Source organism: Dromaius novaehollandiae, chromosome 23, assembly GCF_036370855.1.
Source record: "Dromaius novaehollandiae isolate bDroNov1 chromosome 23, bDroNov1.hap1, whole genome shotgun sequence".
Lineage (NCBI taxonomy): Eukaryota > Metazoa > Chordata > Aves > Casuariiformes > Dromaiidae > Dromaius > Dromaius novaehollandiae.
Genome location: NC_088120.1, coordinates 10481588 through 10506160, shown reverse-complemented (window position 1 = coordinate 10506160; position 24573 = coordinate 10481588). Strand labels below are relative to the sequence as shown.

At 48.5% G+C, this 24573-nt stretch overlaps 3 protein-coding genes and 1 long non-coding RNA gene across 7 annotated transcripts in view; 3 read left to right on the top strand and 1 right to left on the bottom strand.

Moving 5' to 3' along the window:
• Nucleotides 1-474: 474 nt before the first annotated feature.
• Nucleotides 475-12699, top strand: OSCP1 (organic solute carrier partner 1). Of its 2 annotated transcripts, XM_026103687.2 has the most exons (11): nt 475-694; nt 2975-3004; nt 6713-6867; nt 7591-7758; nt 8371-8451; nt 9123-9226; nt 9595-9723; nt 10289-10358; nt 11079-11218; nt 11984-12047; nt 12544-12699. In XM_026103687.2, exons 1-11 carry the CDS (start codon nt 583-585, stop codon nt 12658-12660), a joined length of 1170 nt encoding a protein of 389 aa, XP_025959472.2. In that variant the 5' UTR covers nt 475-582; the 3' UTR covers nt 12661-12699. The 2 variants fall into 2 exon arrangements, with proteins under 2 accessions (XP_025959472.2, XP_025959473.2); XM_026103688.2 differs by lacking the exon at nt 2975-3004 and having other exon boundaries at nt 476-694.
• A 637-nt stretch (nt 12700-13336) lies between these two features.
• Nucleotides 13337-14065, top strand: LSM10 (LSM10, U7 small nuclear RNA associated). Its single transcript, XM_026103664.2, has one exon. It carries the CDS (start codon nt 13337-13339, stop codon nt 13706-13708), a length of 372 nt encoding a protein of 123 aa, XP_025959449.1. The 3' UTR covers nt 13709-14065.
• An 89-nt stretch (nt 14066-14154) lies between these two features.
• Nucleotides 14155-16109, bottom strand: LOC135330701 (uncharacterized). Its single transcript, XR_010392707.1, has 3 exons — nt 15975-16109; nt 14941-15142; nt 14155-14225 (listed from the first exon to the last, which is right to left on the bottom strand). It is a non-coding gene; the product is annotated as an uncharacterized LOC135330701 (long non-coding RNA).
• Nucleotides 16084-24573, top strand: part of STK40 (serine/threonine kinase 40) — a 31326-nt gene continuing 22836 nt past the window's right edge. The window contains exon 1 of one of the 3 annotated variants that reach the window (XM_026103678.2): nt 16084-16221. Coding sequence is in view for 1 of the 3 variants with exons in the window: in XM_064525256.1 (XP_064381326.1) it covers nt 16218-16221 (4 nt within the window). In the remaining 2 variants the exon portion in view is untranslated. Of the gene's footprint in view, nt 16222-21791; nt 21811-24573 lie in introns of those variants that run through there. The other 2 variants (XM_064525256.1, XM_064525257.1) reach the window with 2 other exon arrangements.

Sequence of the window (24573 nt, the reverse complement as noted above, 5' to 3'; positions counted from 1 at the left end):
GCTTTCCTGCAAGGCTGCTGCCTGGGCTCTCCCCTGCGCAGCTCGTTCTCTGCGTGCAGTGTGCGCGTGCAAATGGGCTGCGCCTGGGTACGTGCGGCGTGCTCGTGCGGGCACAGTGTGCGTGCGCACGCGTGTGCAGGGTGCTTGTGCGCATAGTGTGCTTGTGCATGTGTGGCGTGTGCACAGGCTGGGTGTGCACAGTGCTTGTGCACGTGCAGAGTGCTTGGTCACCTGTGGTGTGTGCACAGTGGGGGTGTGTGCACAGTGGGGGTGTGTGCGCAGTGCTTGTGCACGTGCAGGGCGGGTGCACATACAGGGCGGTTGCACGTGCACACTGCTTGGTCACGCGCGGCGCGTGCCTGTGCACCCCCGTGCAAACGGCAATTGTCGTGTGCGCATGCGCGGCTCTTCTTGCGCGCGCGCAGGGGCGGGGCTTGCACGCGCGGCGGTGCCCCGCCCCTCCGCGCCCTGCCAAGACGGCGCCTCCTGATTGGCCCCTGGGCGCGGCCGGCTGCCGGGCAACGGTGGCGGCGGCAGTGGCGGCGGCGGGCGCGGGGTGGCGGGTGCCGCTGCCGCGGCGCCATGTCGGCGCGGACGCTGCCGCTGCTGTTCCTCAACCTGGGCGGGGAGATGCTCTACATCCTGGACCAGCGCCTGCGCGCCCAGAGCATCCCCGGCGAGAAGGCCCGCAAAGGTGAGGCGCGGGGCCGGGCCGCCGTGAGGGACCGGGCAGAGGCCCCTGCCGCGGCGGCGTCGCACCACGAAGCCCGTCCTGCGCCTGCTCCGCCTCGGGGCTCTCCCACCGCCCTGCGTTTATTTTTGCGGCAGGACCTCCAGGCCCGCGGTCAGGGCCGGCAGCGCTGCCGCCGCAGCGACCTGCCCGGGGGGCGCCGCAAGGGGAGGCGGCTGCGGCAGGACGCGGTGCGTCGCCCCGTGCAGTGAAACCTGGTGTCACTGCAGAAGAGGGACACTTGCCGTCCAGCAGCGCGGGGGGAAGCGAAATGCCGTGTGTCCCGGCTCTCGGGGAGTCGTGCCGCTCTCACGGCCCCGTTTTCATCGCTTTGGTGCCCGCGTTTTCATGGCTTCGATTGAGGCCCTTTGCTCCTGGGTAACCCGAAGCAAAGCCAAGGAAAGCGGGCATTAAATAGCAAATTTGAGATGGTCTCCAAAAACACAAAGATGGATATTTAGAGTAACTATTAATGATAGTTACTTTACAATAGGGAGTTAAGTTCTGTTTATTTGTCAGAAGGTGCATTTGCACCATTACTTAGGGACCGGTCTTACAGGGTTTTGCTGAAACACAGTCAGTTTCTGTGCTGCTGCAGAGAGATATGTTGTTCATTAATAAACTGCGAGCATGTGGTCACTTTTTGGTGATGATTCTCTCATGAGATAGAGGAACAAATATGGATATACTTACTGTACTGTTATTGGAAGGATACTTCAAAGGTAATAGAACTAAATGGTGTCTGTTGTCTGAGGTCTTGGCCACGTAATGCCCTTACCATAGTTTAACACCTGAATCACAGTAGCTGATGATGTGCTTTTCTTGATGTAAATTTGAAGTAAAACCTTTTGAGTTAAACGTGAGTTAAACTTTCATGAAGTTTCTTCAGCAATGACTACTTGAAGCTACTAATGCAGCTTTTATTCACCTCTTCAAGAAAATCATCGTTGTGCTGTATAAGCTAAATATTGGTAAACTTGCTCAAAAAGTGCGAACAGCTGCCTGTAGCTGGAGAAAAAACAGTAACTTGTGAAGTGTGTACCAATACAATAGAAACTAAAGTAAACTTCAGTATTTCTGTACTTGTTTCAGAGGTTGATGCTTCAGGAATCTACTTTTGGAACCAAAGTAACTCAAAACTTGGTCTTCTCAATCCAGGTCCTGAACTGTTTCAGGAAGACTATTTTTTTCTTCTTTGCAGTCAGGAGTGGTTTCTTTTCCTTTTCTTCTCTTTCGTTTTATTTTGTTTTAAGGCCTGTAAGGAAAAAACATGCACAATTAAGAAAGCTTTCCAGTAAAATAAAGATGGCTCCTGAGACCCTTCTCCAGCTTTAGTAAAAATCTCTGTCTGTCTAGCATTTTGTTAAAGCCATCCTAAAAGTAGATCCCTTTTATTTGTACACGTGCACAAACAATCCAGCCTTAAAGCTAAGCACCTCTCTGTTTAGCACTTTTAAATTAAAACAGCTTTGCATTTAAAAACTCTTTTTGCTTCCTGACATGTTATGGGGAATGCAGTTCGGAAAGCTTTAATATTCTGTAATAACAATCAGCTCAATATTAACTCAGTACTGAAGAGGTTGTTAAATTTTTGTCTTGTTATCTTTCCAATATGACGAAAAGAGCTAAACAGTAGTAAAGGTTTTATTACAGCAGTGCAGTTTTTAATTGTTCATGTTACGTCTTAAGAAAATGATCTGACAGTTTACTTGCTGTGCCGCTATTCATATAATTCTAAGATTATAGCTTAAATTAAATTACTTACATATTCTGGAATATCTCCACAGGACAATTAGGTCTGTACTAGTTTATCTATACATGTATTCCGTTGTTCAAAAATTTGGCTGTTATTTTTACCAAGATGTGCTTTCATCTACATTGAGATGCCAATTCTTAAAACTGTTCCCTCAAATATTGTTCACATACAAGTGAACAGTAAATGTGATTGTGCAGAAAACTTTCCAAGCTAGATGCAAAACATGCTAAGCATCCATCGGGGATACAATATTAGCTCTACTGAAGCAATAAGATTTTTTTCCAAGGGGAGGGCAGGGTTTCATCTTTTGTGTTTTCATTGAAAGATGTCAAATAACAGAATAGTTCTTTCTTGTTAAGCACTGAATGCTGATAAGAAAAACAATGCCCCGTAGTTAGATTTTTTTTTTTGTTTCTTTCTTTTATTCTCCTTGAAACTATTGTTCTTACTTCTTGAACCACTGTTTTTGTTTTATATGCTTCGTGTAGATGAATGGACAGATGTGGACAGGAAACGAGGTACTGTAATCTTTTAGCTGCATGCAGTAGACAAATGCAAATACATGCACACACATGAGGTTCATTGTACATGAACACACTATGCTGTTTCTGCAGCCTTCTAATGATAGCGTCAAAGATGGCTAATATTCTTCACCTGTTTATTCTTTAAAATGCACTTTAGTAGCTTTTTGATCTTCAGGAAAAAAAAAGAAAAACTCTAAATCATGTGGCTTCTAGAATAACCTCTTTGTTAATTTGATCAAGACAATGCATGTAAATAGGTCATAACTTACTATCAGAGTGGTCTTTCTAGCCAAAATGGTATTAATATCAAGTGAATACAAGCATATAATTGTGTAGGGAGCACTGTGAATGTTGTTTTCTTGCTTAAATGTAGGAATATCAGGTATACTGCATTTCTCTAAGGGTATTTCTAATTGAGTGTTTAGGGTTTTGACAGGTGAACTCCAGGGAAGTTTTAAGACACTGCTGTCCTGGCTGCTTACCCGTCTCTCTGCCAGTGGTCACCACCCTTGCCGCAGAGTGATCACAAAAGAGCGGGTGCCCACACTTCAGCTGTGCCCATCAGCATGGCCTCTTGCCTTCAATTGGTGTTGTAGGTGGGTTTGAGCTAAGACGTCAGATTTTTCAGTGGAGAAGCTAAGGTGTGAGTATGCAAGTCTCTACTATGAAATGCTAACCTCTAGCAAAGAGGTGTGATAAGTGGCTGCATGAGGGAATAAATCTCTTAAACTTCCACAGGATTTTTGCTAGGTGAACTTGAGTAGAACTTAGTGTCTCTTTGAGCAGCTTTCTTTTAAGTGAGATTGGGGTTATGATTCATATTTTTCAAAATGAGTCTTTTGCAGTGTTTAAATATTTACTGAAGGTAAATAGTGATACCCTGGTGTTTGCCCTGCCCTTTTTCTGTTACTATTATTCGTTAGTTCCAAGAATACATTCTTCCACCATATCTCAGAAGTTTAAAAGATTCCGTAGCCGCCTATTTTAGCACATCCAAAATGACAATAAGCCACTTTGCCACATTTAGATGGTAAAGACACAGTACAGATTTCATGTTGACCAGTCAGCTTGTCCTGTGAGAGAAAAAAAGTGCATGTCTTTGAAAACTGCTCCTAAAAACCATGATCTCAAAAAGTTACTATAAAGTAAACACATGATTCTGTGGCGGATAAAACCATGCTGGTTAGACTTTGGCTGCCTTTGACTTTGGTATGAACTATTTTTATATTAAATGTTTAACATAACAACTAAATGAAGACATGGTGAAAGCATGAAAAATATAATGAGAGAGACTGAAAGCTGAAGCAGTAATTAGTTATTTTAATTTTGAGAGTGCAGTATGAATGTGTACGTATTTATTTTTTGCAGATGGGGTCAATTGCAATTATGGCTGTCAGCTATTCAGAATTAATTTGGGCTTTTATTCCCAATAGAAACCCATTGCAAGTAGAATGTGCAACTGTTTCAGACTTTTAACATTCCCTTTGCTGCCTTGATTGTAATCTGAGAAGCATGAGCATAATCCAGGCATAAAGACTCCCGACCCATGCCATGCCTATGAGCCATGTTATGTCCCAGTGCATTAGAAGTTGAAATGTGTATGTCATCAGTGACATGCCACATGTAGGCAAAAACCACTGTAAGTCCTTAGCTTCTCTTTTGTCCATCGCATTGTATGTACTTGGATCCCCTCTCTTCATCCCGGTTGATAAAATCCCTCTCTGCTAAATTGCTTTTATGCTGTGTTGCTTGGCGTGCCATTATCCCTGAGCTAACACTCCTTTCTTTGTTATCTTCCGTTGTTAGAATGGTGTAAATGTTTCCTTGGGGATTACCTATACTCTTAAGATCTGTTTGCCGTGTCATCATCAGACAACTGAAGAATATTTTTCTTGATAGCAGTATAAGGCAAACTTTCATATTTTTGTCATAATTGATTACATTAAAAAAGAAATATGTACTAATATATTGCATTTGATTTTCTCCACTCCTGTTTGCATGCTGTCTGCTATACTAATGTTCAATATACTTCAACAAAGTGAGGATTTGTGCCTCAGACTGAGAACAAGCAGAAATTGCTTTATGGACGGTGTATTTTGAAAGAAGCGAGGAAGAGGAGGGTTTTTTTCCATTTGTAATTAGGTGCATTTGTATCCATACTGCTCAGGAACTGAGCTGAGCTGAGACCTTGCTGAATGGTTTGGGGTACCTGCGAGAGGAAGTGATGAGCCATGTTAGGTTACAGTGCACTAGAAGCTGAAACGTGTACGTCACCAGTGACATGACACATATAGGAGAGAACCTGTAAACACCAGCTTTAAGCAAGGAGAGGGAGAATTGCCTCAGAAGGTGATTGCCCTGTGGAAAAGTGAACTGTCAGTATCCAGGTTCCCAGTGTCTAGGACGTAGCTAGCAATATCCCCTAGGGAGTTAATCATCGAAGAAGAGATGAAGCGCCTGCTACATTACCTTTCTTTGGGCTGTTCATGTAGCTTCAGTACCACAATTGTGAAAAGTCAGGTATCTAAAACCATCAGTAAATAATTATGACAGTATTTCACATGGCTAATTCCCACTAAGCTTATGTTCACTCTTGTTTTTATTACTGACCTGAGATTTTTGTAATCCTTAAGAATTAGCTAGCATTATGAACTTTAGTAGCAGTCATCTGCGTAGGGAGATTCATCCTTGTACAATAATCTGTGTTAACTGCGTTGTAAATTCTTACTCAATATTTCTTCAGTAGAGAAATGTTTGTTTATGATAACTCTGTAGAATGTATCAGGCACTTGACAGAGAAAATATCAAATCCAGCACAAAATCTAGGAAGCTATATCTGCTTGAATCACTGCAAAATGTTTTCTATCTTATTTCTGTTAAAGCTTGCTAACTAGAGCATAGCCCTCATGTTCAGTACTGCTGATCTTTACATATTCTTGAATAAGTCACATAACAATTTGTGTCTAAATTTACATATACAAAATCAAGGACTATTAAGGAAGTTTATGTAGAGTTGTAAGCCTTTGAACTGCTCTAGCATCCTCAGATGTTACTGTGTAAGAGCCCTGGATTGCCTTCCACAGATCCCAGTGATATAAATGCTTCCTTAAATACTTGTCAGTCTTAATCTGTTTAACGCAAATACTTCAAGGAGCCTTAAATAATTCAAGAGGCTTCTGTTTAGAAGGAAAAAATAGACTAATAGTGTCAGTGGTTGAAAAGAGAAGAGGGAGAGTCAGCTAGCTGCAGTTTGTAAAAACCTAGAGCTGATGCAAAACAGTCATCTTGGGAAGCAGAACTTAAGCTCTTACAGATGCATACTGGAGTAGCCTACAAACAAAACTCCGTAAAAAGGGGAAAGTGCTAGCCATTGCTGTAAAAACAAGGCAACAAAAACAGTCTTATTCCCATTGGAAAATAGGGTTTGTTATCTACATCCCAAATAACAGTCCTGCCTCTGGGGACAGCCAGCAGAGATCGTGCTGCTGGCTTAGACCAATGTTGGACTGGCTGAAAAATGTTGAAATTAGTGATGTTTTTCCTTCTTTTTTTCTTTTATGACTATGTGCATGCTTTGCACAGGTAAGTCTTCATGTGAATCCTCACAGCTGTCATTGTCCCAAGTTCTCAGTGTGAAATGAAATAGATGATTGCTCTATTTCTGAAAAAAAAAAGGAAAAAACAGATTCTTTGTCTTTACAGTTATGAATGACATCATCACAACTATGTTCAATAAAAAATTTATGGAAGAGCTGTTTAAACCACAGGAACTCTATTCCAAGAAAGCTCTGAGAACAGTGTACGACCGGCTAGCTCATGCTTCAATCATGAGACTGAATCAGGCAAGCATGGATAAGGTAAAAAGACTATCTTTCTGGTTCTGACTATAATATACTATACTATACTTTCTTAAATGCTTCTGTTCACAAGTTCTTGATAATTCGTAGGTGGCTTTACATAGCTGTAATTTTTGAGGTATTTTATAACAAACCTTTTTCCATTTGTTTTCTTTGTAAAAATGGTTCTAAGCCTAGGAAACTAAGGGAAGTCCATGATACCAGATATTTCAGTACCTCAACTCAAAACTCCATATTTATGCTTTAATATCTAAATGTTTAATTTTAAGAGATTCAATAAGCATTCTTTGAATTTATTAGAATTTTTTATATAAAAACCCTCTATATATGTTTGTATATATAAACATATGTATATTTATGTATTGACACCCACAGTTTTGCAGTTGCAGGTGTTTGAATTTGTGCCTGCAAACAGTGTATCTGGCTGTCCATTTTCAAAAATCTGTAGGAACTTAATTACCTGTGAGACCTCTGCCACTGTGTCAGATGTTTCTGAAATTGGCAGTAGTTTTAATGGCTCCCAGAGAGACCAACAGAAGGGCAGACAATGTGATTGCATAGGTCTGGTTTTCTTAGGAAACCAAGCTAAAATGATTCTTCTTACCATGGCCAGGTGTTAGCATAAGTGTCTAAGTCCTTTTCTGCATCAGCATGAAACTAATCTAAGTGACATTGCCATCTGTGTAGTGGTATAACCAAAATTTCACCTGTGTTACTTTGCAGCTGTATGACCTTATGACTATGGCTTTCAAATACCAAGTTCTCCTGTGTCCTCGGCCCAAGGACCTACTGCTAGTCACTTTCAATCATCTGGACGCTATCAAAGATTTCATACGAGACGCCCCTAGCATTCTCAACCAGGTGGATGAGACATTCCGGCAGCTGATTGAGGTAAGGATCCTTAGTTAAATGGTGTAACCCACTGGTATTCAGGACTTTTTCAGGCTAGTTCTGGAGGCTAAGTACCACATCAGTAGGTGCCATATCAAGTGTGGAATTTGTCTCAACCTCAGAGAACCATCCAAATAATCTTCCTCTGTTTTGAAGCTCAGGGAAACGAATTGGCCTCTTAGTTAATAGCATTTTCTAATGTAACTGCTGAATTCTTTGGACAAAGAATAAGAGTATCTCAGTGAAAGGGAACTGGTTGCATAAACTGTTAAAAGTGCTGAGAAGTCATGAAATGTGTCGCAAGTGCTTCTGGAGATGGAGATGTCTACAATTCAATTGTTTTTTTCCTACTGGCCCATTTTAAATCAATACATTTAACACATTTAACCTGACCAAAGTTTCCACCGACTTAAGCAGAAATTAAATTGGGCTCTTAGTCACCGGTAATAACTACTGATAATGACCAGCAATGCCCCTTAACATTATTTCTTCTTCTCCTGACATACACATACCATTTTTGGCCAGCAGTATTCTGATTTACTTGTTTCTACCTTTAACTGGATTGGACACAGTGCACTTGCAAAACCTTACATTGTGGTTTTTCTCTTTTAGATGTACAGCTCGCTCTCTGATGGTGAATTTCAACTGATCAGGCAAACACTCCTCATTTTTTTTCAAGACATGCACATAAGGGTAAGAGCCCAATATAACTATTCGGTAAAAACAGAAGGGAGTTTGATTCTGTGGCCAGAACATGAAGGTATCTTGTTATATTTACGTTACAAGCTTGGCTTTGTTACTTATGCTTTTCAGTCATCTTCATATGCTTGTGATATTCATCTTCAAAATTTCACAAATTGAGCATATTTACTACAGTGGTACCCAATAATTCTAAAATGTTACAGAAAAATTACCCCAATCACCTGTTTTCCAAAGTTGACTATTTAGACTGATTTCTGATTCAGTCTTTCATTAGTTTGTGCTTACAAATTTGAAGGAGTATTTACTGGTATGGATTCGCTTGTTGATAAGCGTGTTTTTCTTTTTAATAGAAGCTTGATATGAAACTGAGAATCTGAGGTTTAAGTCAGGGATTTGGACATTCTCTAAGTGAATGGATCATATTAAAATGCATAAACACTACACTTTGTTTGTTTTTTTTTTTAATGTTAGATCATTATGCCCATGCTCTGGACCACAATTATGCATTACTGGCTTTGGCCTGTATTGTAGTCTTTATATACATCAAAATCTCTAGGAAACCAATCCCTGTCTAGGCAGGAAAGCTGCAAGGTCAGACTTCAGAGAACTCGGATCAGAAGATATTTAATTGATGTTCTTGTGGGTGGAATATTCTTTTGCAGGTCTCCATCTTTCTGAAGGATAAAGTACAAAACTCCAATGGCCGCTTTGTGCTGCCAATATCAGGCCCTGTTCCATGGGGTACAGAAATTCCAGGACTGATCAGGTAAGTTTTGAACCATTGTTTATAATGTTTGTAGTGCCTCGCATGCACAGCTGCTCACAAAGGAACAGTCAGTCCCAGATGTCTAATAGGACATAGACTCGGGCTTAGACTGTTACAGTGCATGGATATCTGAATCTCTAATAAATGTTATTTATAGGGCAGGATCTGGGACTAAGTCACCCAGCAATGAAACATTAAGCATGTTTTTGTCATCCCCTATTCCAGAAATTTAGCTGTTATTTATGCTTTAAAATAGGCTCCCATCAATTTAGAGAGTAGAGTTTTTTACCCTTTCTTGTACATCAAGCAAAGCAAATCAGTACTGAAATGTACTACTAAATATGTTTCAATAATATCTTGTTTTTAAGGATGTTTAATCACAATGGAGATGAAGTTAAAAGAACTGAATTCACCACTGATGGAAATTATGTTATTCCACAAAGGGAAGGATCTTTTGATCTTTATGGAGACAGAGTCCTTAAACTTGGAACAAATATGTAAGTTATTTTTGTCCTACATAGAAACGTGAAAGTAAATAGTGATGATCATATGCTTGTCCAGAAGGACGGCATCAGCCTTGTCTAGTTATTTTTGCCTCTTTCGCTATTATCAGCTTGACTCATTCACAGAGTGATCTCCTGAAACAAAACATACCTAGCAATAGATGTGTATAAATAACTGTATATAAATAAAGAAAGAGCCAAAGTTTAATTCATGTCTGCAGTAGAGCTGAGTAAAGAGTATTTTCATCTGGTACTGCATATTCTCTGAAATATGATTTCATTTTAACTGCATTCAAGGAATGCTTTTTTTTTCCTGTGTTTGTATGATGTAATTTTTCCATTCACAGAGCAAGAGACAGCAGTGTTCTTTCTTCCAGTTTTGTCACTTCGACATTTTAATGCATCAGTATTCCATAAAACTGAATCAGAACTTCTCATTTTAGTTACTTGTCTTCAGAAAAATACTGCTAAACCATATTCAGATCCTGTGCTGCTCCATTCTATTTGGGTATCGCATACAGGTAACGGGCTGCTCTTCCTTGTGTGTTTTCCTCATTAGGTACAGTGTTAGCCGGCCAGTAGAGACACACATGGCAGGATCATCCAAAAGTTTGGCATCCCACGCAAAGGTCAGTGTTCTTCTGTTCCTTTCACTCATTAAATTCTTGACCTCAGCTGTAGTTCGTGTCAGCGTATCCCACAGTCTGTTCACGCAGGGGTGGGAGTATTTCCCTTGATTAGTTTCACCACATTCATCAGATTTTACATTCTGCTTACCCTGTCTCTTAATGGATGGGGACGCTAAACGAAACACCTACATCCATCTTCTCCAGAACATTTACTACACAGTTGTACAATCTTCCCCTTTATTCATCTCCTTTCTCAAGTAAACAATAACAATCTTTTTAGTCTACCCTTATGGGATAACTTCAGAAAAAAAACTGCTTTGTTTTCCTTCCTGAGCCTCATCCAATTCTCCAAGATTCCTTTTGAGCCGGGGGAGAGGCACATTTTCCTAAAGTAGCTTACATAGAGGCTTATGTAATGGCAAGCTGAAATCTTGTTTCCTATCTTAATCTCTTCAGAAAACAGGAAACTGCTTTTACAGATTTCTCAGCTGTTTGATTTACCTGGAAAATTATTTTGTCCTTGGTCTATAAATTCAACCAACCATTTTAAATGTGTAACTGATAATTATGACTTACTTGTGCTACCTCTACCATTAAAAATACAGAAATGTATTTACATCACTTTGAAAAATATTTCTGTAATATGAGAAATTAGCAAAACTACTGCAGTCCTCATTTTCTTGTTAATCTGACCAGTTTACCCATTACTGTTTTCTACAGGAGAATATAGCCCCTAATCCTCTTGCTAAAGAAGAAATGAACTTTTTGGCCAGGCTAATAGGAGGCCTGGAGATCAAGAAACCCGGTGGCAGTGAGACAGGATTTCGACTAAATTTGTTCACAACAGACGAGGAGGAGGAGTATGCTTGAGTTGTGCTTGCTTGGGGTTTGTGATTTAGTGCCATATGGACAGTCCCGCAGACTGAAGCTGACCCTTAACAGCCTTAGGGACAGAATAAGCAGTCTTTGTAGCATCTCCGTATCCTGGCCCAGATGGAGTCTCTGCAGGAACACACAGAGGAGCAGTTTCCCTAGCTTGACCTTTTTATTGGGACTACCAGCAGGGAGACCCACTTGCATTACTGGTGTTCCACTTGGGATGCAAGCTCTTGTCCTTGGGACTGCTTGTCCCTTCAAGCGGGACTGGCAAATCACCAGTCTGTGACCATCTGTGCTGAGGTCCTGTCACACAGAACCAAAACAGCCCACATCCCTTCAGCCCCTTTAGCTCTCCCATCCCCCAGGTACATATATATTCAGGAGATAAGTATGTATCTTAACAATTGATCAAAGGTGATAAGCCCAACAGGCTTGAATACCTTATCCTCCTCCTAGCAGGGAGCAAAAGGGTAATGAGACATTTCATTATTTGATTTCTGCAGAATGTGTTTATCTACTTTCATTTGCAACTAAAGAGATACTCCCCCTGTTCTACAGCTAGCGTTAAGAAATCCAAGATGGGGATAAGACTGCAAACTGGGATTAATACATTAATTTGCCTAGTAAAAATAGTGAAGTTGTCTAAACTTCACGTCAGCCGCAGCCTCATGAATCTGATTCTGTTTTCATCATTTACTTGTATGTCATTATGAGATTAAGCACTCTTTTTCCTATTTTCAATCAAGGCATGCAGCACTGACGAGACCAGAGGAGTTATCTTACAAAGTTATCAACATAGAAGCCACTCAGGTATGTACAGTGTGTTTCAGATCTTTGATCCTATTCATTCTTTCCTTGCTATGAACTAAGTTTTACCTGTAGCAGTGACTTAAAAATGTATTGTTTTCAGATTCAGTTAGGCTCATAGTAAGTACTGGAAATATAGTCTGCTAAATCTGTAGGTTTAGTAAGTATTTGAATATTTCAAATGTTTGAAACGTTCTTGTACGTTTTAAGGCTATGTGGACTAGAGAACGCATACTGGGTCATTGCCCTGTTTGCTGTTACAGCCTAAGGCCTGTCAACACCTAAAACACCTCCTTAATTGTAACAGGCAATCTGTGAGTCAGGTTCCGGCACCGCGGTGGTTTTACAGGGAGGAACCCCAGGCGGGGTGGGGGGACAGGCTGGAGCCCCCCAGCCCAGGGGGGCAGCTGCAGTGTAACCGGGCGCAGCCCCCCCCGCTCGTCCGCAGCAGGCGCAGCCGGGGGCGGCGGGCGCAGGCTGAGGCCGTGTCTCCGCGCAGGACCCGGGGCGGCAGGAGCAGCTGGCCCGCATCCTCGGGGAGCTGGAGGTGCCGGAGCAGCGCCCGGCCGGCACGGCCAAGGGCGAGGACCTGCTGGCGCTCATGGACGGGCTCTGACCGCGCGGCACCGCTGAACCATTAAACGCGCTGATCCCAGCCTGGCACCGAGCGGGAGTCCGGGGCGAGCGGGCGGCGCCGGGGCCGGGGGCGGGGGGCGGGGGGCGGGCGGTGCCGGGGCGGCTCCGGGGCCGGGCGGTGCTCGGGGCGGGGGGCGGGCGGCTCCGGGGCCGGACTGCGCACGCGGCCGCTGCGCGCCGCCCCTTCCTGCCGCCGGGGCGGGCAGGCGCCGGGCGGGTGAGTGCCCGGGGGGGGGGACACACACACACGCACACGAGCGTGCAAGGGGAGGCGGGCAGCTGCACACGCGTGGGCGCGGGGGTTCACGCGGAGGCGGGAGGGGCAGCGTGCAGAGCGAGAGTGCGAGCAGCCGGCGTGGGGCGGGCGGTGAGCGTGCAAAGGGAGGAGCACAGTTTGTGAGTGTGCAAGGAGAGGAGGGCGGCATGCAGCTACGTGCGTGTGCAAGGAGAGGTGGCAGTAGGTAGACGAGTGTGCAAGGGGAGGAGGGTGAAAGCGTGCAAGGGAGATGCAGTGACGTTCAGTGGTGGCTGCCCCGCAGCACGGGCCCTGGGGCACGGAGCCCGGCTGACCTGGCCGGGGGGAGCGGGCAGCGGGGCACGCGGGTGCCGCTCGGGGCGCAGCGCGGCGTCTCCTGTTGCTCTGCCACAGCCGCGCGATGGAGGTCAGCCACTCCGTCAAGGAGCGCACCATCGCCGAGAACAGCCTGGTCATCCTGCTGCAGGGCCTGCACGGCCAGGTCACCACTGTGGACCTCCGTGACGAGAGCACGGCCACCGGGCGCATCACCAATGTGGACGCCTTCATGAACGTGCGCCTGGCCGAGGTGACCTTCACGGACAGGCAGGGCACAGTGTCCCACTTGGACGAGCTCTTCGTAACTGGCAGGAACGTCCGCTACGTCCACATCCCCGACGAGGTGGACATCAGGGCCACCATCGAGCGGCAGCTGCAGGCGATCCACAGGGTCCGCTACTTCGGAGGCCGTGACAAGGGGAGGAAGGAGTTCCCCCGAGCGAAGCACAAATGATCCCTTCTGGTGCTGCTGGAGCTCCAGGGCCAGCACGGACCCTGGTGCCATGTGCGCGGGAAGGCAAGGACAGATGTGCCCCCTCTTGACAGGACGCTGGGGCTTCCTGCCAGACGCCTCCGCACCTTGCCCTGGGCATCCCTCCCAGGGAGGCAGGGCTCTGCTTCTCGCTGGCCGGTGCCTGTGGGAGAGCATGAGGATCCTCAGTGCAAGGTTATTTTTTTAATGGATAACCCTGCTTTGAAGGGTCTGTGATTTTTTCCAGCTCGTTTCCTGTTCAGTTGGCAGCTACTCTGTATCCCTCCTCTGATTGCTCAGCATTCTTCTCAAACAAAGCCCTTTTGGTCAGAAACCACAGTTTGGTGTTGTTGCTTGGCTGTGATTTCCCAGGCATCCTGCTGCGCTCCCAGCTTTGCCTTCCCGGCTGGTGGAGGCTGGGACCCCTCTGCCCTGCAGAGAGGGCGGCAGGAGGAGAGGCAGGTCCATGAGATGTCCTGGGCACCCACGAGCCGCAGAGCTGGCAAATCAAACAGAGGGTGCTCGCATGCATCATGCTTGGCTGCAGCTCCCCAGGCAGCTCATTTTTGGATGCCCACGAATGCCCAGCTTCACTCCTACAGCCCTGCTGGGCATTTGCACCCATGGCCAAAAAGGGTGGGTGACAGAGGGGAAGGGGCAGCGCTGTTCTGCATGGACAAGCCCAGAGGGGCAGGGGTTGCTCTGCTCAGGGCCCTGGGGACAGGCAGCTGTGCTCAAAGCCCAGCATGTGGCAGCAGGAGGATGAGGAGGGCTCCTTGGTGTCTGCATGGGACCCATCTGCTGCTGGAGCCGGGCACGCACTGATCCCCAGGCAGGGGACGTGTCCTCCAGGGCAGACACCCAGCAGCTGGCAGTGGCTGCGCCTGGGGTGCTGCTGGAGTCGAGCTGTCAGGCAGCCCTGGATCACTTCCCTGGCAGGGCAGGAAGGAGCCACAGACCTGGCTGGTGCTGGCAGGGGGTGATTGGCAACAGGGAAAGGAATGGGAGTGAAACGGGTTTTTATAATTCACAGGTCTATGTTATCACCCAGGACACAGCGAATGCTACCGCTGCCAGCTCCTCTGCTTCCTCACTCCTCCGTAACTCTTCCCCAAAGCTCCGCACCACTTCCCAGCCCCCTGAGAGTCTGCCTAAAATACTGCCAAAGTCAACAGATGACTTCATCCTGTTTGTTACAGGCGTCTCTTTGTTACCGGTGCAGCCTGGCCTCCTCCGGGATGGAGCTCGGTGGCTCTCGCCCCGTGTGTGCGCTGCTCTGCCTGGGCACGGCATCGCTCCAGGCTCGCTGGGGCGACCGCGGGGCTGCTGGGGCAGAGCAGGGACCGCAAAGAGTCCAAGGTGAAGCTTCAGCCTCTCCGTCTTCTGAAGAGCCACTTGTGCGGCGATCAGGAGCGACTGTGTGGGGAGCAGAAATGGCGGGGTGAGGGACAACGACATGTGCCGAGACTCTGTACCGGGGTGCAGGAAAGGGGGCCCTGGTGGCACCAGGCCTCTGTGTGGAGACGCCGCCAGCCAGGAAGACGGCTGGAAGCGGTGTTTGTGGGGCTCCAGCGAGGCGGCTGAGGTTTCGGAGAGGCCCCCTTGGCCTCGCTGCCACTCAGGAGGTGGCGGAGCCCAGGGACCCCGTGCCCGTCCTGAACGCGGGAGCCCTGCGCTCCTCCAGCTCCGCTGGGCCGGGGCAGCGGGGCCCGAGGCTCCCTGCGGCGCAGGTGACTCAGGAGCGGAGCGGCCAAGCCCAAGGGATCGCCCCGCTGACTCAGAGGCAGCAACGGTGACAGCAGCGGCCTGGCGGGCTCCGGCACCTGCCGCCTCCCCCGGGGCAGGGCCCTACCGCGGGCAGGGGGTGCGGTGCCCCCCCCCTCCCCGCGGGCCCCTGCCCCGGCGCTGATTCACGGGGCGGGGAGGGCCGCGCCAGCCGGCCGGGCCTTGCGCAAGGGGTGGGGGCGGCCGCTCCCGGCCCTGACTCAGCCGGGGCCCGGGCCCCGGGGGCGGGGCTCCCTGGAAAGTCCCCGGCTCTCCTCCAATCACGGCGCTTTCGAATCTCCCGCTTGCCTACCAACCCCCTTCTCGTCCGCCGCCTGCCGCAGCGGCAGCCAATGAGCACAGGGAGCCGCGTTGCCCCGGCCAATGAGCCTTCGCCGCTCGCCTCCCCCACCCTTGTCTCCGGGATTCAGCCAATCAGATTGTGCGCCCTCCAAACCCCCTGGCCAATCCCCTCTCTCCTCACCGAGGCTCTCCGCCAATCGCGGCCGGCGCCGGCGCCGCGGCCCAGCCAGAGGCGCCCCTTCTCCGCCGCCATCTCCGCGGCGGCGCGCGGCCGCCAGGAGGCAGGATGGCGGCCGGCGAGGGGCGGGGCAGAGGGGTGTGCGTCACTTCCGTTGTCAGGTGGCCGCCGCCGCGGAGCGGAGCGGAGGCCGCGGCCGGGCGTGGGGCTGCGGGAGGCGCCGGCGGCCGCGCCGGCCCCGGGGCCATGGGTGAGCGGGGCCGGCGGCGGGGGGGGGACAGGCCTCTCGTTCCGGGGTTCTCCTGCCCGCAGGCGCGGGCGGCACCGGGCTCTGCCCTCCGCGGGCAGCGGGCAGGACCGGCTCCGGGCGCCGCAGGCAGCGGGCCTCCCGGCGCCGCCTCGGCAGCGCAGCTTCGTCCGCCGGCCCGCGGCCGGTGCCTGCCCGGGCTGCGCAGCTGTGGGGGCGCCCGGGCGCCTCCCGCCCGCGGGGGCCTGGAGCCGCCGCCTCGGACGCCGCGGGGCCCGGGCCCCTGGCGGAGGGGCGGCCGGGCAGGTGCAGCACGGCTGCTCCCCGCTCCCGGCGAGCGGTCGGGTTTGTGCGGGGCAGCAGGTCGATAAAGCTCCCTTTTTGGTGCCTTTTCTTGTCCGTGAGAGCAGCAGGAGAGGGGTTGTTGTCTTTAGTGAACCGTGCCGAGCTCCTTTTGCAGCACAGTAACAGGCTGTGAGCTCGCCGAGGGAGCAAACGGCCCCTGTCTGGTGCCGATGCCGTTTTCGGCCTGGTCGGCATCGGTGGAGTTAGTTGCTTCGGAGCTCTGTTGTGGAGAAGGCAGACTGGTGCGTCTGCGGCAGAGGCTCGTTGGAGTCTGTAGCTCTAAGTGAGAATGAGTAAGACCATGAATTATTAAAGCTGGAGCTGGCTACGGAAACGTGTCCAGTCTCCTCTGTGGTGTTCCCTTAATTCACTTGAATAAAATATCAAGGAATGCTTTTAAACATTCTCTTGCTGGAACCTACTTCTGTTGTCTGTGCTTTTGACAGTGGCTCTTGAAAGCTACAGTTTAGTTAAAACCCTTTCTTGCTGCAGTATGTGAAAGCATTAAAAGAATGTCCTCGCTCCGCTGCCTCTCTCTCCGGACCTGAGAGCCTTTTGGGCTTGTTTTTATTTTGTCCGGTTGTTCTTTCCTCCTGTCGTCCCGTCCGCTGTTTTACCTGTTCACTGGGTCTGGCGGTGAGTGTGAGTGAGCTGTGCTTGTCCGGGTGATTCATTATAGGAAAGCAGGTAAGGGAGCTGTGTTTTCTCGCACTGCAGTTTATTTGCGTTTGCAGCAGTATGCTGTCCTAAATCTGGGAATTAAGTACCTTTTAAAAAAAAGTCCAAAACCCACTAAGCTTGAAGTTGTTTTTTTAAAAGCCTTTGTTTCTTTGCTAGTTTAGAGCCTTAATATACAGGCTCGGCATACAGTGCTGTTTCACAGCGCATGCAGGTGTGCTCGGCCTTTGATTGCATTCAGGCTGTAGTCTTGGCTACAGCCTGATGTCAGGAAGGAGGCAGTGAAGTAGGAGTGAGCATCGGAGCTGAGGTTTCTCAGCAGAGGCGGGTATGGCGGGGCCGAGCGAGCTGGGTCTCCGGCTCCTTGCTGCTGCGGGGGGCCCAGGTCCCTCCGTGGCAGGAGGGGTGTTAGTTGGGTGCTCCAGCTTGTGCCGAGGTCAGGCGGAGGGGCAGGTTTGCAGTGTGCACGTAGCAGAGGTGAAGTTTAACCTGAGGGACAGGGCAGATCCATGGTGCATAAGTAAGATCAAGACTAAGAAAAACCAGTGGTATCATTTTGTGCCAATAAGTTCCCCATTCCTTGAAGTGAAAAGGGTGTTTGTCTACTACAGTCTTTGGCTTTGCATCAGTGTCCAGTCTGATCTAGTTTTCATCGTTCCTGCAGTCAGTAAAGGCTTGGTGACCTGAATTTTGTCATTGTAGGTAAAGCCTTGTCAGCAGCCCTGGCTGGATACTCAGCACTGGCATTGAGGGTGCTGAATGACGCACAGACAAGGTGGTTCTTGCTGCCCTGTTAGCCTGAGCTGCTGACTCTGATGGCCTGTTTTGTGTGGAGGGGGCTGGTTGTTTGTTTGCAAGTTTGTTTGTTTGTGTGTGTGGAGAGGGTGGTTTGTTTGCTTACAAAACGTGTATCCTCCTGGGTGACAGGTCTCGGCAGCTGCTGGAGCGGGACTCAGGTGTGTAAACCGAAGTAGCGTTTACTTTCTGGTGTCCTCTTCTAAAGAACTTCCACTAATGTCCTGTTAGCGAAAAGTCCCCAGTCTGTAGCAGTTGGATGGAGGAGGTGTTTCCCTGATGCTGGAGTGTTTGTGCTGCATCCTTTTATTGTTTCTCCGTGACGTCTGCCCTGATGACTTGGTCACATAATCACATTACTTAAAAGCACCCTCGCGTTCAGCTGCTCGGGATATTGAAGAATCATCTCCTTTCAAAACCACGGGGAGGGAAGCCTCGTAGGCACTTAGCTGCTGTTTGATTAAGGACAACCCTATTGATTTTGCCTGAACCGCCCATTGCGTTTAGTCTAATAAGGGAAGTGTTATCTGTGTTTGCAGGAACTTGGTGATGCTCTGGATTTCTACGTTTTGTCTCTTGTCTGTGAGCTCTCCAGCTGGGAGCTCTTGCTAGACTGGACGAAGCTCTGTGCCTATTACAATTTTCCATAGGAAATAGTCTTTTCTTGTCAGTGGGGTAAATTCCTTTTTGATCTTGTGGTATTTATATCAAATATGCTTTTATGATAGGTATGGTAGTACCATTAGCGTGGTAGTATGAATTAACCGTGTAGATAACTTGATTTCTTTTCTGTCTAGTTAGGGCTATAAGAGTAGATTATATTTAAAACCAGCAAGCACGTCTCGACATAAAGAAAAAGTGTCAGCATGTGCGTGAGTCATGCAGTGATCTTTGTCCATGCGAAGCAAGTCCTGCTGCAGTGAACTTACAGAATGCTAAACATACATGGTAACTTCAGCTGTAAATGAAAAATAAAGTCTAGTGCAATAAATGTCTTACGTGATGGTGATTTCAAAGCTAATGGCTACATGACTTCATGGGAGCTCTGTGTGAGCAGCAGCCCAAGGTCGAGAACTCCGTACGACATGATCTGCTCTTGAGAGAGCAGCGCAGTCTTTTTCTGGTACTTCAAGAAAGCCAAAGTTTCGTTTCCAGTTCTCCTGTGTTGTGTCACGCTCCGGATGGCCTCTGCAGTGAGATTTTATGCCCTTCTGGGAGCACTGTTTCGTTTTGTTTTGTTTTCTGGTGGCTGGAAAGCCTTATAGATGTGTCCCACACTTCAGCATGAAAGAGTTAAGCTTAAGTTGGTGATTATGTAACCAAATAGGGAACTCCCAGAGATGAGTCCTTGGCTATCTCATGTGTTGATGTATCAGAAGGGTTTAAAGAAAGACTAGCTTGTTGTGTATCTGTGCTGTAATTACGTGACTGGAATCCTGTGCTTCAGAATTTCCCCTGCCTGCCTGTGGGGGCCAGAAAGGAATTTCCTTTCCTTGATGCATGGTTTGGCCTCAGGAGGTTTTTTGTCTCTGAGAAGATGGAGTTTGGCTGCAGCTGGACATGGGATGTGGGCAAGGTGTATTGGGATCCCTTCTGGCAGTATGTTCTCTCAAGGGCTGGCTGTGTCTTGTTCACACACCCAGGATTAAACTAAACGACCGGTTGGGATCAGGAAAGAGTTTTTCTGGTAGGTGAGTTTGGCAGGGGCTGCTGGAGTTCTTGTCTTCCAGCCTGTGAAGCACGGCTCACTTCCTGAGATCTGAGAGTTTGATTTAAGAGATGTCTCCATATTGTAGCCAGTGGTGCCTCGGTCTCCTGTGCCATGCTGGCAAGTCTGGGTTCTTTGTTCTCTTCTTTTAGTTGGAGAAACTCCTGTCTCGCAATTCTGGGCTACCTTTTCAATTAGTTAGGGGAGAAGCTTCGACGAGTCTCTGCAAATTTCCAAAACTTTCTGGGTTTAGGCTCTTCCGTGTTTTGAAGACGGCTTTGTTCCCCAGAGGGGCTTGCAGGGAGATACATGGGTTCCCTGCAGGTTAAGTAGTCCTGAGTAATGATCGGTTTTGTCCTGTTGGCTCTTTGAATTCTCTGATGGGCTTTTATTTTGCGACGTTTTATTTTGCTTTTATGATTTGCAGAGCTTCTAGTGTTTCAGATCTGTGAAAAGTAATGCTCTGTATAGCGAATCTACCAAAGTGCTGTCGTCATGTGGAAGGAAAGTCTGTTTGATTTCTTCTCCCTTTTTTGAGGAGATCTATACCGGCTGCGCGTGTCCTGCTGCGAGCGCTCTCCCCAGTGCAGGAGCTGGACCGGTGCGCGAGGAGGAGCCTCCCTGTTCTGTCATGCCTGGTTTGTTTTGGATCTGCGTGACAAAACTTTCCTGTAATCCCAGAGTGAATAACTCCTCATCAGGGCTGATTTGATTTGAACTCCACCTGGTTTTAGGGAAGCTTTTCAAATGGGAATCTTGCCTCTTTATCTGGAAGAGCTGATGACTGCTCGGAGATGTCTCAAGCTGGGTACGCCTGGGGAAGGTGTGTGGCAACACTTTGTGGCATTGCTTTTTTCTCACAATGATCTTAACCTGTTTGTTGCTGTGTGTTCCTGTGCTGAGAAGTCAGATCATACTCAAGGTTTTACTCACTTAATATTAGCATTCATCAAGATTTTTAGGTCCTGTCCAATATCACTTTGCATGAGCTGGAATTTGCCATAAGCCACATTAAAAACAGATATGAACATTGATTAAATATGACTGATTAAATATTGTCTAGTAAACTACTTGGATGGTAAAAGATGTAGCTTCATCCTGCTCATTGAACCAATTTTTTTAGCTTAGACTTTTATAAAAGCTCAGGCTTGCACTGAGGCCTGTAATAAAAGGTTGATAGGAGATTGGAAGGCACAAACAGAAGAATAACCTTTGTGCCAACTCTGCAGAATTTATGATAGAAATATGCAGTCTGTTTTGATCTTATTTTTGAGGAGAAAGTTTTCAGCCCATCTAATGATGGAGAGTTAAACACTTTCTGCAAAAACTCGATGCTGATGCACAGGGAGCAGCAAGCGGTTGGACAGATCAGCTCCTAACCAGCGGCGCTGGGCGAGGAGGAGCTAAGGTGAACGCTTTCCCGAGGATGCACAGCAATGCGCGCTGGAGCACTAGTCACGAGAGTTCATCCAAGTGTCAGAGACCAAAGCTCGGGTTCCTCTGCCTTAACCTCATGTTCAAGAGCAGGCTGGAAGAGCTGTATTGTCAAGCAGAACTGTGAGCAGTGTTACAGCATTTCCCTCCCAAAAAAGAAAGCTGGGCAAAAATCCTGTATTAGGTGACGGGTCTTTCCCTGCAGGGAATGGGAGATCGATGCTTCATGAATATACAGGGTGAAATACTGCACTTCCCTGAGCAGCGCGACAGCAAGAGGTTTGAGAAGGAGCGTTGGCAGTTCTCGCTGCGGTGCCTCTTCCTTTCTGTTTCTTTAGCTGACGTTTTGGGTTCGATGACAAATTGTAGCCGCCAGGAGTCTCCAGGGAGAGGTGATTCATTCGTCCTGTGCACGTTTAAGTCGGCGGTCTGGCAGCCGCGCTCGGAACGCAAACGCTGGCCTGTCTTGTTCCACCTTCGGTGCTCCCGGTGCAGAAGTGACGCGCAGGTTTCGGGCGTTCAGGGGATCGTGTCAGCTGTGTGAGGCAGAACCGATGTGAGAGAGCGTTCACCAGTTCAGCTCTTTGTTGGCTGTCTTCGCACTGCTGCTTGAGTTACTGTGGCTTCTGGAGGTGATATTTTTTCTTTATTTTCTTTAATGAGTGTAAATTCCTTTCTGAAGATGCTTCATCTCCTATAGCCTTTGAATTCTAGCAAAACTGGTGGGCTTCATTAGCTGTTACTATCTCAGAGTAGTCAGTGTTTCCTAGCTATTAACTCATCCAGTTCCCTCACTTTCAAAGATCATCATTTGTAGGAACGGAATAGGTCTTTTCTTGGAATCAGCAGTCATCACACTAAAGTACGAAGGTAAAAATATGCTTAAACATAGACTATCTTGGTTTTGTCCCATTACTGCAAGATAAAGCAACAGAAAGCATCAGTGAGGTCAGACTCAGCTGTTCCAGTGTCTGAACTAGTTTGAGGTGCAGAGTAGTCTTACTGACTCCCCGAAGATGCTCTTTTTTTTCTGCTCCACCCATTAGCAGCGGCTCCTGGACTGCAGGACCCGCTTGTTATTTAATTGGAGATGGAGGAGGTTGTTTCCTCTGCTCTTGTTTTCCTTTGTTCCTGCGCTGGTCACTGGAACAGCATGCAAAAATTCATGGAATTAGACAATTTCCTTAGGCTGCGTAATTTTGGAGAGACCTAGCTGTGATATCTTTTAATGCTTCCATTAATGTCGTAGCACAGCAAGAAGCTTTAGACACTTTTGATATATTGTATGTGTCGTGCTAAAACCTTATGTAAGGAATTCTCCTGCTAGCCTTGTAGTTTCATTGTCTCTGTGAGCAAGATCATTTGTGTTACAGATGGTGGAACTGGGAACGGGGGTGGCTTAAATTGAGCTTGTACAGTTGGGGTTTCTTGGCGGAAGGGGAGGAGGGCTTTTTAGGAGCTCACCGCATTCATATCTAATGGTCCTGTCCCTAGATTGGAGTGTTTTAAAGGATACGTGTTTTCCTTCTAGTTATTTTGAGAAATGTTGGATGCTGTCTCTTGAGATTGACCCTGCTCATGTTAAAAGTGAACCTTTCTGGAGTCCGAAGAGTTGGAAAATCCAATCTGTCTAGCTCTGCGGTTGCCTGTAGACTGTCACGTTGCTGTGTGAATTTGGGAGGCACGTTTTCCACCATTAGGAAGGCTAGTAACCTCTCGTATAAACGTACTCTGAAATCTCAGCTTAGCTCTATTTTAAAATTCAGACGTATGCTGCAGTTTTCGGTGTGACCAATTTGCGCGCGAGGCTCCGCTTACTGCTCGTTCGCCCCGTGCATTGTGTCTGAGGAGGAAATCCTTGTGCGATGCAGTAATCCCCTCGCCCGCGTGCTTCGAGGAAGCCTGCCCTGGGAAGGGGCTTGGCTGCGTAAAGGAGCAGCTCGCTGGCTCTTTGGGCTGGTTAGCGGCGGAGCGGCGATGTTCCCCGCTTCTCTCCAGCGGCGCGTGAGCGAGGGCGCGCTGGTGCCGGCGGCCGCGCTCGTCCGGGAGGCCGGGATTGTTTGCCGGGAGGCCGCGGACCCCGGGAGGCCCAGCCGGCGGGAGGGACGGCAGAGCGCTTTCCTGCGTTGCTCACGGGTTGGGATTCTCGTCTCCCTGCTGCTCCCGCTCCCAGGTCTGAGCGATAAGGGTAGCCGTGGGGCTGGCCTGGTGTTTCCATTTACAGCTGGGGAGTAATTTTAAGCCGGCCTATTTTTCTTTTCCCCCTAAAACTTCTTTAAAGCTTGTGCTTCCAGGACATAATTCGGTTATTGGCATGTGAGCTAACACCAGCTTCATGTTGCAAGCACTTGCAGCAGCGAAACCCCTTGAAATGGGAGCTTTACGTCAGCCCTGCTCAAGGCGGGGTGAAGTGGATTTGCGTGTAGCAAACACCTGCTGGCTGGGTAGGGACGGGCGATCTCCTGCACTGCGGGGTTGCCGGGGGGACGGGGGGGACGACAGTGTTTTGTTTGCTTGGCTTTGATGGAGGATGATGCAACTTGAACAAACAGTGGTTTCAGGAAAAGCCGTGCAGTTGCGTTTCCAGCTTCAGTGCCCTCTCGGGCGGGCAGGACACCGTCACCTAGAGCGGGCCGCTGGCAGGAGTCACGTGGTGGCCTCCCTGGTCTCCCTCTGACAAAAACCGGCAGAAGAGCCCTGCGCCGGGACTTAACCGCAGCGCTGGAGAGCGGGGAGGCCAGGTCGGCTGCAGAGGCGTGCTGAAGCAGTCAGCAGCCAAACAGCTAGGCCATCAAAAGAGGGTCTGGGGGACCAGAGGGAATAAAGAGAGTGACTGACATCTGCACGTGATGGTGGCTGCTCTCCTTGCCCCGGCGAGCGACGGCTGAGCCCTGGGGAGAGGAGCCGGGCTGCAGCTCCGAGGCTCCAAACAGCAGGAGCCCGGGATGGCGGGGAAGGCTGCGTGGGCAGAGCAAGGGGCCTGGGCTGAGGCGAGGAGCGAGGGCCCGCCGGAGACCCCGGATGTCGAGGGGCAGGAAGCTGCTGTGGGTCGTGCTCTTCCCCACCGTGCCGGTGCCAGGTATGGCGGAGGACCTGGGGGAGTGGGAGCGGCGGGACTGGAGGCTGAAGGAGGCACCCGGAGCAGGCATGCCAGCCCCAGGCAGCTCCCGCCGAAGAGCTGGGCTGTTGGGTGACACCCCAGTTCTCCTTTTGCCCCATCTTCTCCTAATTTAAAGTGGTTGAAGATCCTTAAAGCCTGTTTCAAAATATTGTTGTTTTTAGACCTATGCATAGTGGATGGCCTGTAGTTTTGGAGACGGCTTTCACGATGAAATCCATGGCCTTTGACCAATATCCTTGCTCTAATCAGGGTTACACAACATGCAGAAAAGGGA